The sequence below is a fragment of the Etheostoma cragini genome, chromosome 6, assembly GCF_013103735.1.
Source record: "Etheostoma cragini isolate CJK2018 chromosome 6, CSU_Ecrag_1.0, whole genome shotgun sequence".
Lineage (NCBI taxonomy): Eukaryota > Metazoa > Chordata > Actinopteri > Perciformes > Percidae > Etheostoma > Etheostoma cragini.
The window spans coordinates 380242-391004 of NC_048412.1; the positions used below are offsets into that span (position 1 = coordinate 380242).

At 45.0% G+C, this 10763-nt stretch overlaps 1 protein-coding gene across 1 annotated transcript; it reads left to right on the plus strand.

Annotated features, from left to right (window-relative positions):
- Positions 1-1954: 1954 nt before the first annotated feature.
- LOC117946633 (sodium- and chloride-dependent transporter XTRP3-like) lies at positions 1955-9752 on the plus strand. The gene is made up of 11 exons (XM_034874913.1): positions 1955-2201; positions 3381-3521; positions 4042-4133; positions 4265-4492; positions 4974-5084; positions 5220-5461; positions 6271-6433; positions 6796-6997; positions 7812-7971; positions 8106-8271; positions 9431-9752. Exons 1-11 carry the CDS (start codon positions 2078-2080, stop codon positions 9692-9694), a joined length of 1893 nt encoding a protein of 630 aa, XP_034730804.1. The 5' UTR covers positions 1955-2077; the 3' UTR covers positions 9695-9752.
- The last annotated feature ends 1011 nt before the right edge of the window (positions 9753-10763 follow it).

The following is a 10763-nucleotide window of genomic DNA, read 5'->3' on the forward strand; positions in this document are numbered from 1 at the left end:
AGACAGCTGGCAAAGCACTCCAAACCCTTGTGTGTCTTCAGTTTGCCAATAACCACTGAATGTTGCAGTGGTCCTGCTCCATGTCCCACGGTGCCCTGTTCATCTTAGTAATGAAAGGGGAGAAATTAGTTTTAAAAAGAGAAGTCAAGGTGTGGGTAACGGTAATGCCTAGATATTTAAAACCAGATTGTGCCAAACAAACGGGAATTAAAGGCTCTTTTGAAAATTCAGCTTAAAGCCTGAGAAAGAGCCAAACTCCCTTAAATAGACTCAACCAGTGCTGGATTACTCGAGTCCTGGACTTTATTCTCTGGACTCTTGACTTAACTTGGACTCGCGGACTGATGACTTGTACTTGGACTCGAAGATGTATAAAATCGGGCTTGAGCATTCATGAAAAAAGACTCAGATGTTGTATGAAGTTTCTTACTAAAGAAGAAGAAGCAGCTGGAGAGACGTTCCATCTCCCCAGAACACCCTCCCTGCAGGTATCCAAATGCTACATTCCTGGACATATTATAAAAACTCCTGAAACACCACCTGTGTACCCCAGCCCACAACTTCTAATTCTTTAACGTGTCACATTGAGCTAGACCGAGAAGCTGGAGAGGTGAGGATCCTTCCCACCCTGACTAGCTCTACATTCCTGGATGGGAGAACAATGTGCTCTCTTTAACCAATCACAATCGTCTTGGGCGGGTTCTAAGCGCTGGACAGAGCCCTGGTGGAATGGAGCGCTGTGGAGGAAGGTCTGGCAATGCGAGACTTCAGTCTCTTTCCAAAGGTTGATGATTCTGAAACAGTCAGCTGTTAACATCAACAGTACAAGTTGATCCAGGGTTGCTTTTGTATAGATTAACTTTAAAAGATATTATATTAAACATTATACTATAAAGTGTATCATTATTCCAGTGGCACTCTCCAGGTTCCACAGCATGGCAGTACATAACTACATCATTGTTATGTGTTTAGGAAAAATTCCTTTTCTAGTTAGCTTTAGGTTTGCTGTAAACAAGAGTTGCCTGGCAACTGTTGGGTTAATATACAGAATTTTGGCTAATCATTCAGCTGGGTTAGTTTGACTGTAGACCCCACAATGTGGGACAAAGCCTACCACTCAGAGAAGTAAACTGGCTGAGACATTTTTAATCAGTAGTGTAGTTTATTATAAATACAGCATGATCATGCTATTGGCAGAAACAGTAGAGCCTGCACGTCTACAGCAGTCCGTTCAAAACGAGTTAACTCACACAAGAAGATGAACCCAAGGCTGTCTTAAAAAAACCATGAAACCACCCGGAACCTCAGAACCAAGAACATGTCTTCTCCATGTCTTCTGCAGGTCTTCTCCAAGTCTTCTCCAGGTCTTCTCTATGTCTCCTCCATGTCTTCTCCATGTCTTGTCCAGGTCTTCTCCATGTCTTCTCCAGGTCTTCTCTATGTCTCCTCCATGTCTTCTCCATGTCTTGTCCATGTCTTCTCCATGTCTTCTCTATGTCTCCTCCATGTCTTCTCCATGTCTTCTCTGAACTTCTCCCAGCTTTGCCTCTTTAACGGCAGAGGCTGCAGCCCTTTGGGCCCGTCGGTACCTTACAACGGCCTCTGGATCGAGGGGGATGAGCCCCAGGTGTGCTGGTGTGCACTGAGGGGCCCAGGTAAGAGGAAGGGGAAAGCCTCAGCCTGTCCCATCAGCAATAACACAGAAGAAACAAATCCACACACAACTGTTGCACAATTCCACCTCATCACTGAGTCCATCCCATAATATAACTCCCCAAACTAAGTTAAATGTTTTAAAAATCAAATTCATTCTCTTAAGTCAAAGACATGTTGAATACAAACATAGTTTTAGTCAAGGATTACACATAAATTCAAGTCAAAACCTAGTTATATAATAACAGACTGAGACTTCTCCTGTGAGAAAGCCCTCCTCCTCCTCCTCCTCCTCCTCCTCCTCCGAGTGTCCGCATAACTCTCACAGTGAGCTTATAAAGAGCGTCGGAGGGACCCACTTGTTGTTCAGAGGGTGCGGATCGGATAACGAGCCTGGGGACGTTGACTGGACGTGGACCCGGACATGGATAAAGAAGCCCGACCCAGCTGGGACAACCCCCTACAGTTCGTGCTGGCGTGTGTGTCGTATGCAGTCGGGCTGGGGAACGTGTGGCGGTTTCCATACCTGTGTCAAATGCACGGCGGAGGTGAATGACTTATCCGGGCTCCAGACCTGAGGCTGCACAGGGGGGTTCTGGTGCAGGGGCTCCTTTTCCTCCACAGGTTTATTGACTGTTTGGCTGTAATGGGAGAAGGCAGGTGGGCTGTTTCTGGAGTAATGTCCATGAACTGGAGTGAATGAGTCATTGTTAGTCAGCCAGGATCAGCAGACATTTAGTAGCTTATCTACAGACTTTACACCTAACTGCTGCTGCAGCTCCGTGACGTCATCAGAGACTAGCTGAGTACGATTCAACACAAGGACGTAGATGGGGGTGGGGGGGGAGGATTAGAAAGTCTAACATTTCAAAAACAAACTTTTAGGTCTTAAAAGTAGCACATTTGGGTCTTCAATAATTTCAAACAGGTCTTCATTGAATGTAACAAGTACATGTACTGCAGTACTGCTGTACTTCAGTCCATTTCAGTCTTTTAAGAGTCCTGAGCATGTGTGTTTACATGGAAGATTTTTACATTCCATTACATGTCATTTAGCTGGCGCTTTTATCCAAAGCGACATCCAATTAAGTGCTTTCAGCCTTGAAGGTGCCAACTCCAGACAGTCAGTTCTGTCTGTGTTGGTCCTAGACACAGCTCCAGGAACAAGGAGCCCACTTTCACTCTAATTCCTGCCCAACGTCCAGCTCTCGAGGTTGGATAGAGACTACGTCAATTTATTGGTTCACCAACTCCACAAAATGTAGTCAAAATCTATTTTGGGCTCACAAACTGCAAGTGATCAACACAAAATATGACATTTAGCAACTTAGTTCTTCATGAAGCTTTGATACTGTACCGTAGGTGCAGATTCACGGGAGATACTGTTTAATGCCTACAAAATTATCATTTTAAAATGTTACTAACAAAAATTAATAAACATGTCTTTAATGCTGCAGGACTTCAAATTTCACTTTATGCTTATAAACCGCAGGTAGACTTCACCGCTGGACGTTGAGGGGGAAATGTCCAAAATGGACAGTAATCACAAAACATACGCCACAATTATTATCTTTCAGTAAAGTCTGTGCTATATGAATTCATATTTTGAGTAAAACCTGCGGGTACACGTTCTCTGCTCCATATTGCCTCTTAATAAAATCTCAGCAACGGTCATGTGAAGGGTCTTGTTTGTAATTTGTAATACTTCACTGTGTTTCCACCATCAGGGGGGTTCTTGATTCCATATTTCATAATGCTAATACTGGAGGGAATCCCCTTATTCTACTTGGAGCTGGCCATTGGTCAGAAGATGAGGCTTGGCAGCATCGGAGCGTGGACCGCCATCAGCCCTTATCTCGGGGGAGTCGGTAAGTGCTGGTTAAACTAACTGATGAAGGTAATAAGAATAAGAATAATGATACATTTTATTAATTATGGACACCTTTCATAGCACTCAACAAACCAGCAATCCATTCTTAGATGCATTGTCATTCTCTCTTGAGACATTACGTCTTGATGCAAAAAGGTCAATAGTCGTAAATTTAGAAGACGTTTGCGAGATGTGTTGCTTTGAACGCTGCCGAGCAAACCAAAACTCTGGTGACTCTGGGGACGCAGCCAATCAGCAGTCAGTGGGAATCCACACGTTGACTTCACTGGAGACCGAATGACTCCGCCGCCGTGCCGGAGCGGATCCACAGACGTTCCGCATCGGGTGGAATCTGGGGGTTAGGCCCAGCTCACGGGACGTGGTTTCTACATTCCAGAGCTTTGACTCCACATTGACAAACTGACCTTAAAGTAGTATGGGTTAATGGGTGGTTGTTGAATATGCCAAATGGGAAACACATTGTCCCTTGATTTGAATGTATAATCCTCTCGTTTTAGGTCTTGCTAGTGTGGTGACATCTGTGTATCTGTGTCTCTATTACAACGTCATCAATGCCTGGAGTTTCTGGTACCTCTTTCATTCATTTCAAGTGAGCTGCTAATTAACAAACTGTTGTCGTTTTCAGTAGCCGATACGATACAGTGTGTATACAAAATGTTGGATGTTGTTTGGACTCTAAGGCAACACGCCTCAACTGTTGTGCTTTCACTCCCACGGCAGTCAGTGCTGCCCTGGGCCGACTGCCCCATCAACTCCAACAGGACCGGATTCATAGAGGAGTGTGAAACGGCCACATCGACCCAGTACTTCTTCTACAGGCAAACACTGGACATCTCTTCTTCCATTGAAGAGAACGGAGGCATTCATACAGGCCAGGCGCTGTGCCTCCTGCTCGCCTGGGGGATCACCTACATGTTCATTGTCCGAGGAGTAAAGTCAACTGGAAAGGTGAGAGAGCTCCAGTCCCTCAAAGGGCAGATAATGGGAGCACAGGTATTCCCCTGTGCACATGTGGGGCCTAGTCTGCCAATCACAGGGAGACTTAAAAAATACCCTTTCTAATGTTAAACAGGAATAAATCGAAACAAAGTTAATAATCATGGTCAACTTATTCATTATTATTGAAAACCATGCATATATTCTTCATATAAAACTCAAATCTTGCCGTTTATTTTGGACAACTAAAACTTCTGAACGTACACATGTCCCACCAAAACAACTTCCTTCCTGAGGCTATTTAGCAGAGGCACCTTGGCCCCGCCCCCGACGATTGTGATTGGCTTAAAGAAATGCCAACAAAGCAGAGCACGTTGTTCTCCCATCCAGGAATGCTGTGTGGACTAGCCAGATCCTCCTCTGCAGCTCTGGAGCTAGGTCTAGCATGGCGAGACCACTCTGACCCAAACTTTGTGTTTGGCTCCATCCGTAGGTGGTGTACTTCACATCCACATTTCCATACGTAGTGCTCTTGGTCTACCTGATCCGGGGCGTCACTCTTCACGGTGCCATCAATGGTGTCGTATACATGTTCACACCCAAGGTAAGGTTGGGTTGGAATTGGGACAATAGGCTTACAGACACATATGGATGCTCTGCATTACAACCAAGAGGCTGTGTGTGTGTGTGTGTGTGTGTGTGTGTGTGTGTGTGTGTGCCTGCATTTGTCTGCTTCCAGATGGAACAGCTTGCCAACCCTACCACATGGATCAATGCAGCCACTCAGATCTTTTTCTCTCTGGGTCTGGGTTTCGGGACCCTCATAGCGTTTGCCAGCTACAACCAGTACAACAACAACTTTGAGCGCCAGGCCATCGTTGTTTCCCTCATCAACAGTGGAACCTCCATCTTCGCAAGCATCGTCACCTTTGCTATCTATGGGTTCAAGGCCACTGTCAACTACGAGAACTGCCTGGAGAGGTGTGTTTGTGTGTGTGTTTGTGTATCTTCACTAACAGGTGGTCTTCACTGCAGTGGCTTTGCAGATGTTTGATATACTTTTAACATATGATAATATTTAGAAATGCAGGAGCAGGATTTACATCACTGGCACCAAAACATGACTGACTAAAAACACGATTCTAGAAAATTCAATCTGAAACCGATGAATGTACAGAAGTACAGACCTCTCTTACCACAATGGACTTCCCTTAGACCTTGTTTCTGCATTATTATTAATGTCATGACTAGCTGCAGGTCGGTGTCAGATGGAAATTATGGCAGAAGGTGTCTTTACAAAAAGAGGATTGCTAGGGTGTTATGGGAGTAAAAAGAGAGGCGATTGATATAATGAAAGAGATCAACAAATATACTTTATACCCAGAGCCAGCCTCTGTTGACCAGGTTTGGTCCGTCAAGGCCCCTGACCTGCACCCGAGCCCAACGGTTCCTCCAACAGGTGGTGGGCCCATGGGATGGAGAGAAGGGTGCCATATAGCTTCTTCAGGCTCCGTGGAAAACGGAGAGCGGAAGACCAGGTGCTCGCTGACGAGCCCTCCGCCTGGGCCTGGCTCCAGAGTTGGGCCCGAGCTCCCTCCGGGCAGGGTCACTTGCTCTCTGCCTTGCTCACTCACTAATGTAATGTTTACTTCCAAATGTGCACTACTAGCCGAGGATGATATGCAGGCATCATTTGTAGGGTTGATGTGATGCGGAACCATACTGTGCTTAATTATCTGGGTTAGGACAGTGTAGTCCTCATGTAACGTTCCTGTTCTTCCCGCTTCCAGGACACGCTTACTGCTGCTGAACACCTTCAGTCTGGCAGAGGACAGCATCACCGTGGACAGTCTCTCCGGCTGGATTGACGAGCTGAACACAACGTACCCAGAGCAGTTTGCTGAACTCACCAACAAACTGGAAGACTGTAACCTGGAAAGAGAACTAGACACTGTATGGTCCACATCCTTACAGCTTAATATATACAGATATTCATAGAATGAGACTACAACTGCTTCACATGGGTTTTGGGAGAAACAAAACATTAAAAAATAAATTAACACAATAGTAAATAATTATAAAATGCAACCTGTTTCTTGGAGAAAATTCAGTACCTCTGCTGATCTTTTAGTAAAAGCTTTTAGTTTAGTTTTTAGGGATTTGAAGACGGAGAGGTACAACAGAATAAATGTGTTTAATACATTTACCAATTACCTGTTAAACCTGTATCTGTTCTCTGAAGCCAAAGTGGGTCAGAGCCCAAAGCCCAGTCCACTCTGGTCATGAGCAGTTTGCCTCTCTGTGGTCTGTGCCAGGCGGTGGAGGGGACAGGGCTGGCCTTCATCGTGTACAGCGAGGCCATAAAGAACATGCCGGTGCCCCAGCTGTGGTCGGTGCTCTACTTCTTCATGCTCCTGCTGTTGGGAATGGGCAGCATGCTGGGCAACGTCACAGCCATCATCACCCCGCTGCGGGACTTCAAGCTGGTGTCCAACATGAGCAACGAGCTGCTCAACGGTGAGACCCGGGCCATGTCCAGGGACACGCTGCTGCTGCTGGATTATACAGTCCCAATGACAGAATGGTATATGGGTTCTGTTCAGTGGTGTAAAATAGTATCCTAATACCACTAATTACTGTAAGTAAATATCAAAATAAACTTCACGTATCAAAAGGGAGAGTCCTCATTCTAATAGTAAGTAATACAAATACTAAGAGTAATCTATAGAATATGATTGTATTATAGGCTAATGATGTTTATCATTTTAATGACTTATAACACATCATCATTATCTCCTTCTCAGATGTAGAGGAGTACAAGTAGAAAGGAGCAGATAATAAATGGTGCACCTACCTCACACCTGTAACCAAGTACAGAACTTGAGTAAATACTATGTTGATGTTACGTTAGTTACCCTCCACCGCTGGCGCTGTTCACGCTGATGCAGAGTGCTCTTTACCCGCGGCAGTAAAGACGAGCAGGAGACCTGTCCCTCCACAGAATAGGCTGCTAAACTCCCAGTTAAACCAGCACTGGTTTAAAGGAAGCAGAAAACAAGTCTACATCATACAGCCGGAGCACAGTCATTTCAACAAGCTACATTTCTGTCTGGACTGTGGTGGAGGCAGAGTGAGAGCACAATGGAACAGAAAATGAAAAGACGTGATGAAAAAAAGAATGTGAAAATTAAATTGGAAATGACCCCCTTGCTCCCACATCATTTCATAGACACGTTTGCTGCAATCGAGTGTGTGTGCAATGCAGTGGATGTTAAAGCCTATTGATTGCTAATGAATGAGTGTGTGTGTGTGTTTGTGTGTGTTCTTGCAGGCTTAGTGTGTGTGTTCTGTCTGCTGCTCGGCCTGGGCTTCACCACCACCTCAGGGAATTACTGGTTCACCATGTTCAACGACTACGGAGCCAATTTCTCCCTGCTGTTCATCGTCCTCATCGAGGTCATTTCTGTCAGCTACATCTACGGGATCAGAAGGTTGGTGCACGTGTGTGTGGGCCCGGCCCCAGTTCAGCTTTGCTCAGGCCCAGGTCGTGGTGGCACATGTGGGAAGCGCAATATAATCCAAATACATAAGAAATGGTCAATACAACCTAATCCACTCATTTTAGGTTTGAAAAAGACATAGAAGACATGCTGGGTTATCGTCCCAACTGGTACTGGAAGATCATGTGGGCCGGGGTCAGTCCTCTTCTCCTCATCACCCTCTTCATCGTCTACATTGTCAACTACATCCAGGGAGGGACGCCCACCTACCAAGCATGGAACAAAGAGCTGGTGAGCTGTGGCTTTCTTCTTCTCCATTTAGGAGGTCTTATACACTCAGGCTGGTGCAAACGGGTGCACGGGGGCCAAATCCGGGTTCACTAGCAAGGACCACGCCATCAACAAGATATGTTTTGAATAATTTCCTAATGAAAGATGATTGAAATGCAAGACGTAAAGTCGCTTGTAGTTGTTGACATTGACTGCGTAGTGGAGAGGCTTCGGTAGGGAATCTGCCTTAGCACCCGGGTACAATGGACCCCCTTACAAGAGAGGAACAGAAAAAGGAGGGAAGGGAGGGGTGCAGAATGCAACAGCAAATTAGAAGAGAGGGTTGAGTGGGTATTTATAGGAATACCAAAAGAGACGTGTTTGAGCTGTGGCCCTGCTCCTGAAACTGTGCTAGGTGGGGTGAATCAGATATCTCAGTGGCCATTAGACGGGCTTTATTCCCCCCCCCCCCCCCAGCCAAAGTCTATTGACTGGCGGATTAAAAACATTTAGCTGGTGGACAAAAAAAGTTAATTTTGAACCCTGTCTGTGCTTGTAAAGGCTTTCAACTGGGCCCTGATGTCCAAGTCTTCGTCTCCATCCATGTCATACCATACCAAGGCCTGCCAACTCACCTCTAAGAGGGAGACCCCCGCTTACAGCTTCTGCCCCATGTTCTCACATCATCCAAACTAATGTTATTCCAGATAAAGGGACGCCATAAGGCCACTTGGTAATGAAAAATATACTGGTGAAGATTATACAGGGTACCCTCGCAAACGGGGTCTTTGGCTGGGTCCCCCCAGGTTTAGGACCACGATGTGTTTAGGTTGCAGTTTAAGCAGTCCAAGCAGGACCATATTAGCTTGGATACAAAGTATAATGCTAATGTTGTCTTTTTAACCTTCTCTAGGAACATGATATGATGACACCAAATGTTTAAGTAGGAACCAGAAGCAGAAGAAGTTTTACTCTCACTAGAACACTGCTTTGAGGATGAATGTTTGATACACTGCTTAGTTATGATAGTGTTTAGAAATGCAGGAGCAGGGGCCGTTTACATCACTGGCACCAACACATGACTTGGGATTCCAGAAGATTCAAGCTGAACCCGATGAGTGGTTGATATTCGGCCAACATGCCTGAAGACATGTGACAACTGTCCCTGTTGTGTCCTCAGGGCAAGTCAGTGGAGACGGAGTATCCTGTCTTTGCTCAAGTGTTCATCGGGCTGCTGCTGGTGTCGTCAGTCAGCTGTGTCCCCCTCACAGCTCTGTATGTCTACTGCAGGCAGAGGAAAGGTGGAGGGCTTCACAGGAGCCCGCAGACTGTCAGCACCCTTTCCACTCAGGGACCGGACGACCACGCTGCTTCCTCCCTACAGACCTCCACATCTCCACCAGCAGCTGGACACAGCAACACTGCATCAGGTCATCACAGGTGACTGGGTCACTGCACATCTTCTCTCAGTGTTAAAGTCAGACTTCCCATCCAAGCTCTGAACCTGATATCACTGCAGATAGTAGTTTGGTTATTGTCAATATTTAGAGCAAATGTAACTCAGTACTTTACATTCTAGGTGACTAAAGCGGTCTAGACCTGCTCTATCTGTAAATTATAGAGAGGTCTAGACCTGCTCTATCTGTAGATTATAGAGAGTTCTAGACCTGCTCTATCTGTAAATTATAGAGAGGTCTAGACCTGCTCTACCTGTAAATTATAGAGAGGTCTAGACCTGCTCTATCTGTAGATTATAGAGAGTTCTAGACCTGATCTACCTGTAAATTATAGAGTGGTCTAGACCTGCTCTATCTGTAGATTATAGAGTGGTCTAGACCTGCTCTATCTGTAAATTATAGAGAGGTCTAGACCTGCTCTACCTGTAAATTATAGAGAGGTCTAGACCTGCTCTATCTGTAAATTATAGAGAGGTCTAGACCTGCTCTATCTGTAGATTAAAAACTTGCTCTTTTCCAAGTAGGTTGTACATAAAATCTGTTTTTAATATACAGTTATTTAGAGAAGCTGTTGTGAAAAGGCTGCCCTCTGCTCTGAGACCTTATCTGGAAGAGATGGATGTTACACAGAGCACAGGATTCCCCAGTTATAGTTCTACACTGTGGCAAATACCTAGATAATATTTTTAAATATTTGCCTTACACACCCTCATATGTAACACATGTACATACTGTAGATATTTCTGACATCTAATGATCTAATGATGGAATATTGGTGAAATATGTGATTGCTGAGATGTTAGGAACCACCACACACAAAGAACTGACATCCACACTAGTGCAAACGTGTCAAAGATCAAAAGTTTCAATAACATGTAACATGTTAGGATTGTAATCTTTTTCTTATCTTCTACACTTTGATTTTCATGCTGAATATCAGATAAATAAAATTCTTTTATCAAAGAAAAGTGTGCTGATTATATAATAATGGAATAAGTGTGTGTGTGTGTGTGTGTGTGTGTGTGTGTGTGTGTGTGTGTGTGTGTGTGTGTGTGT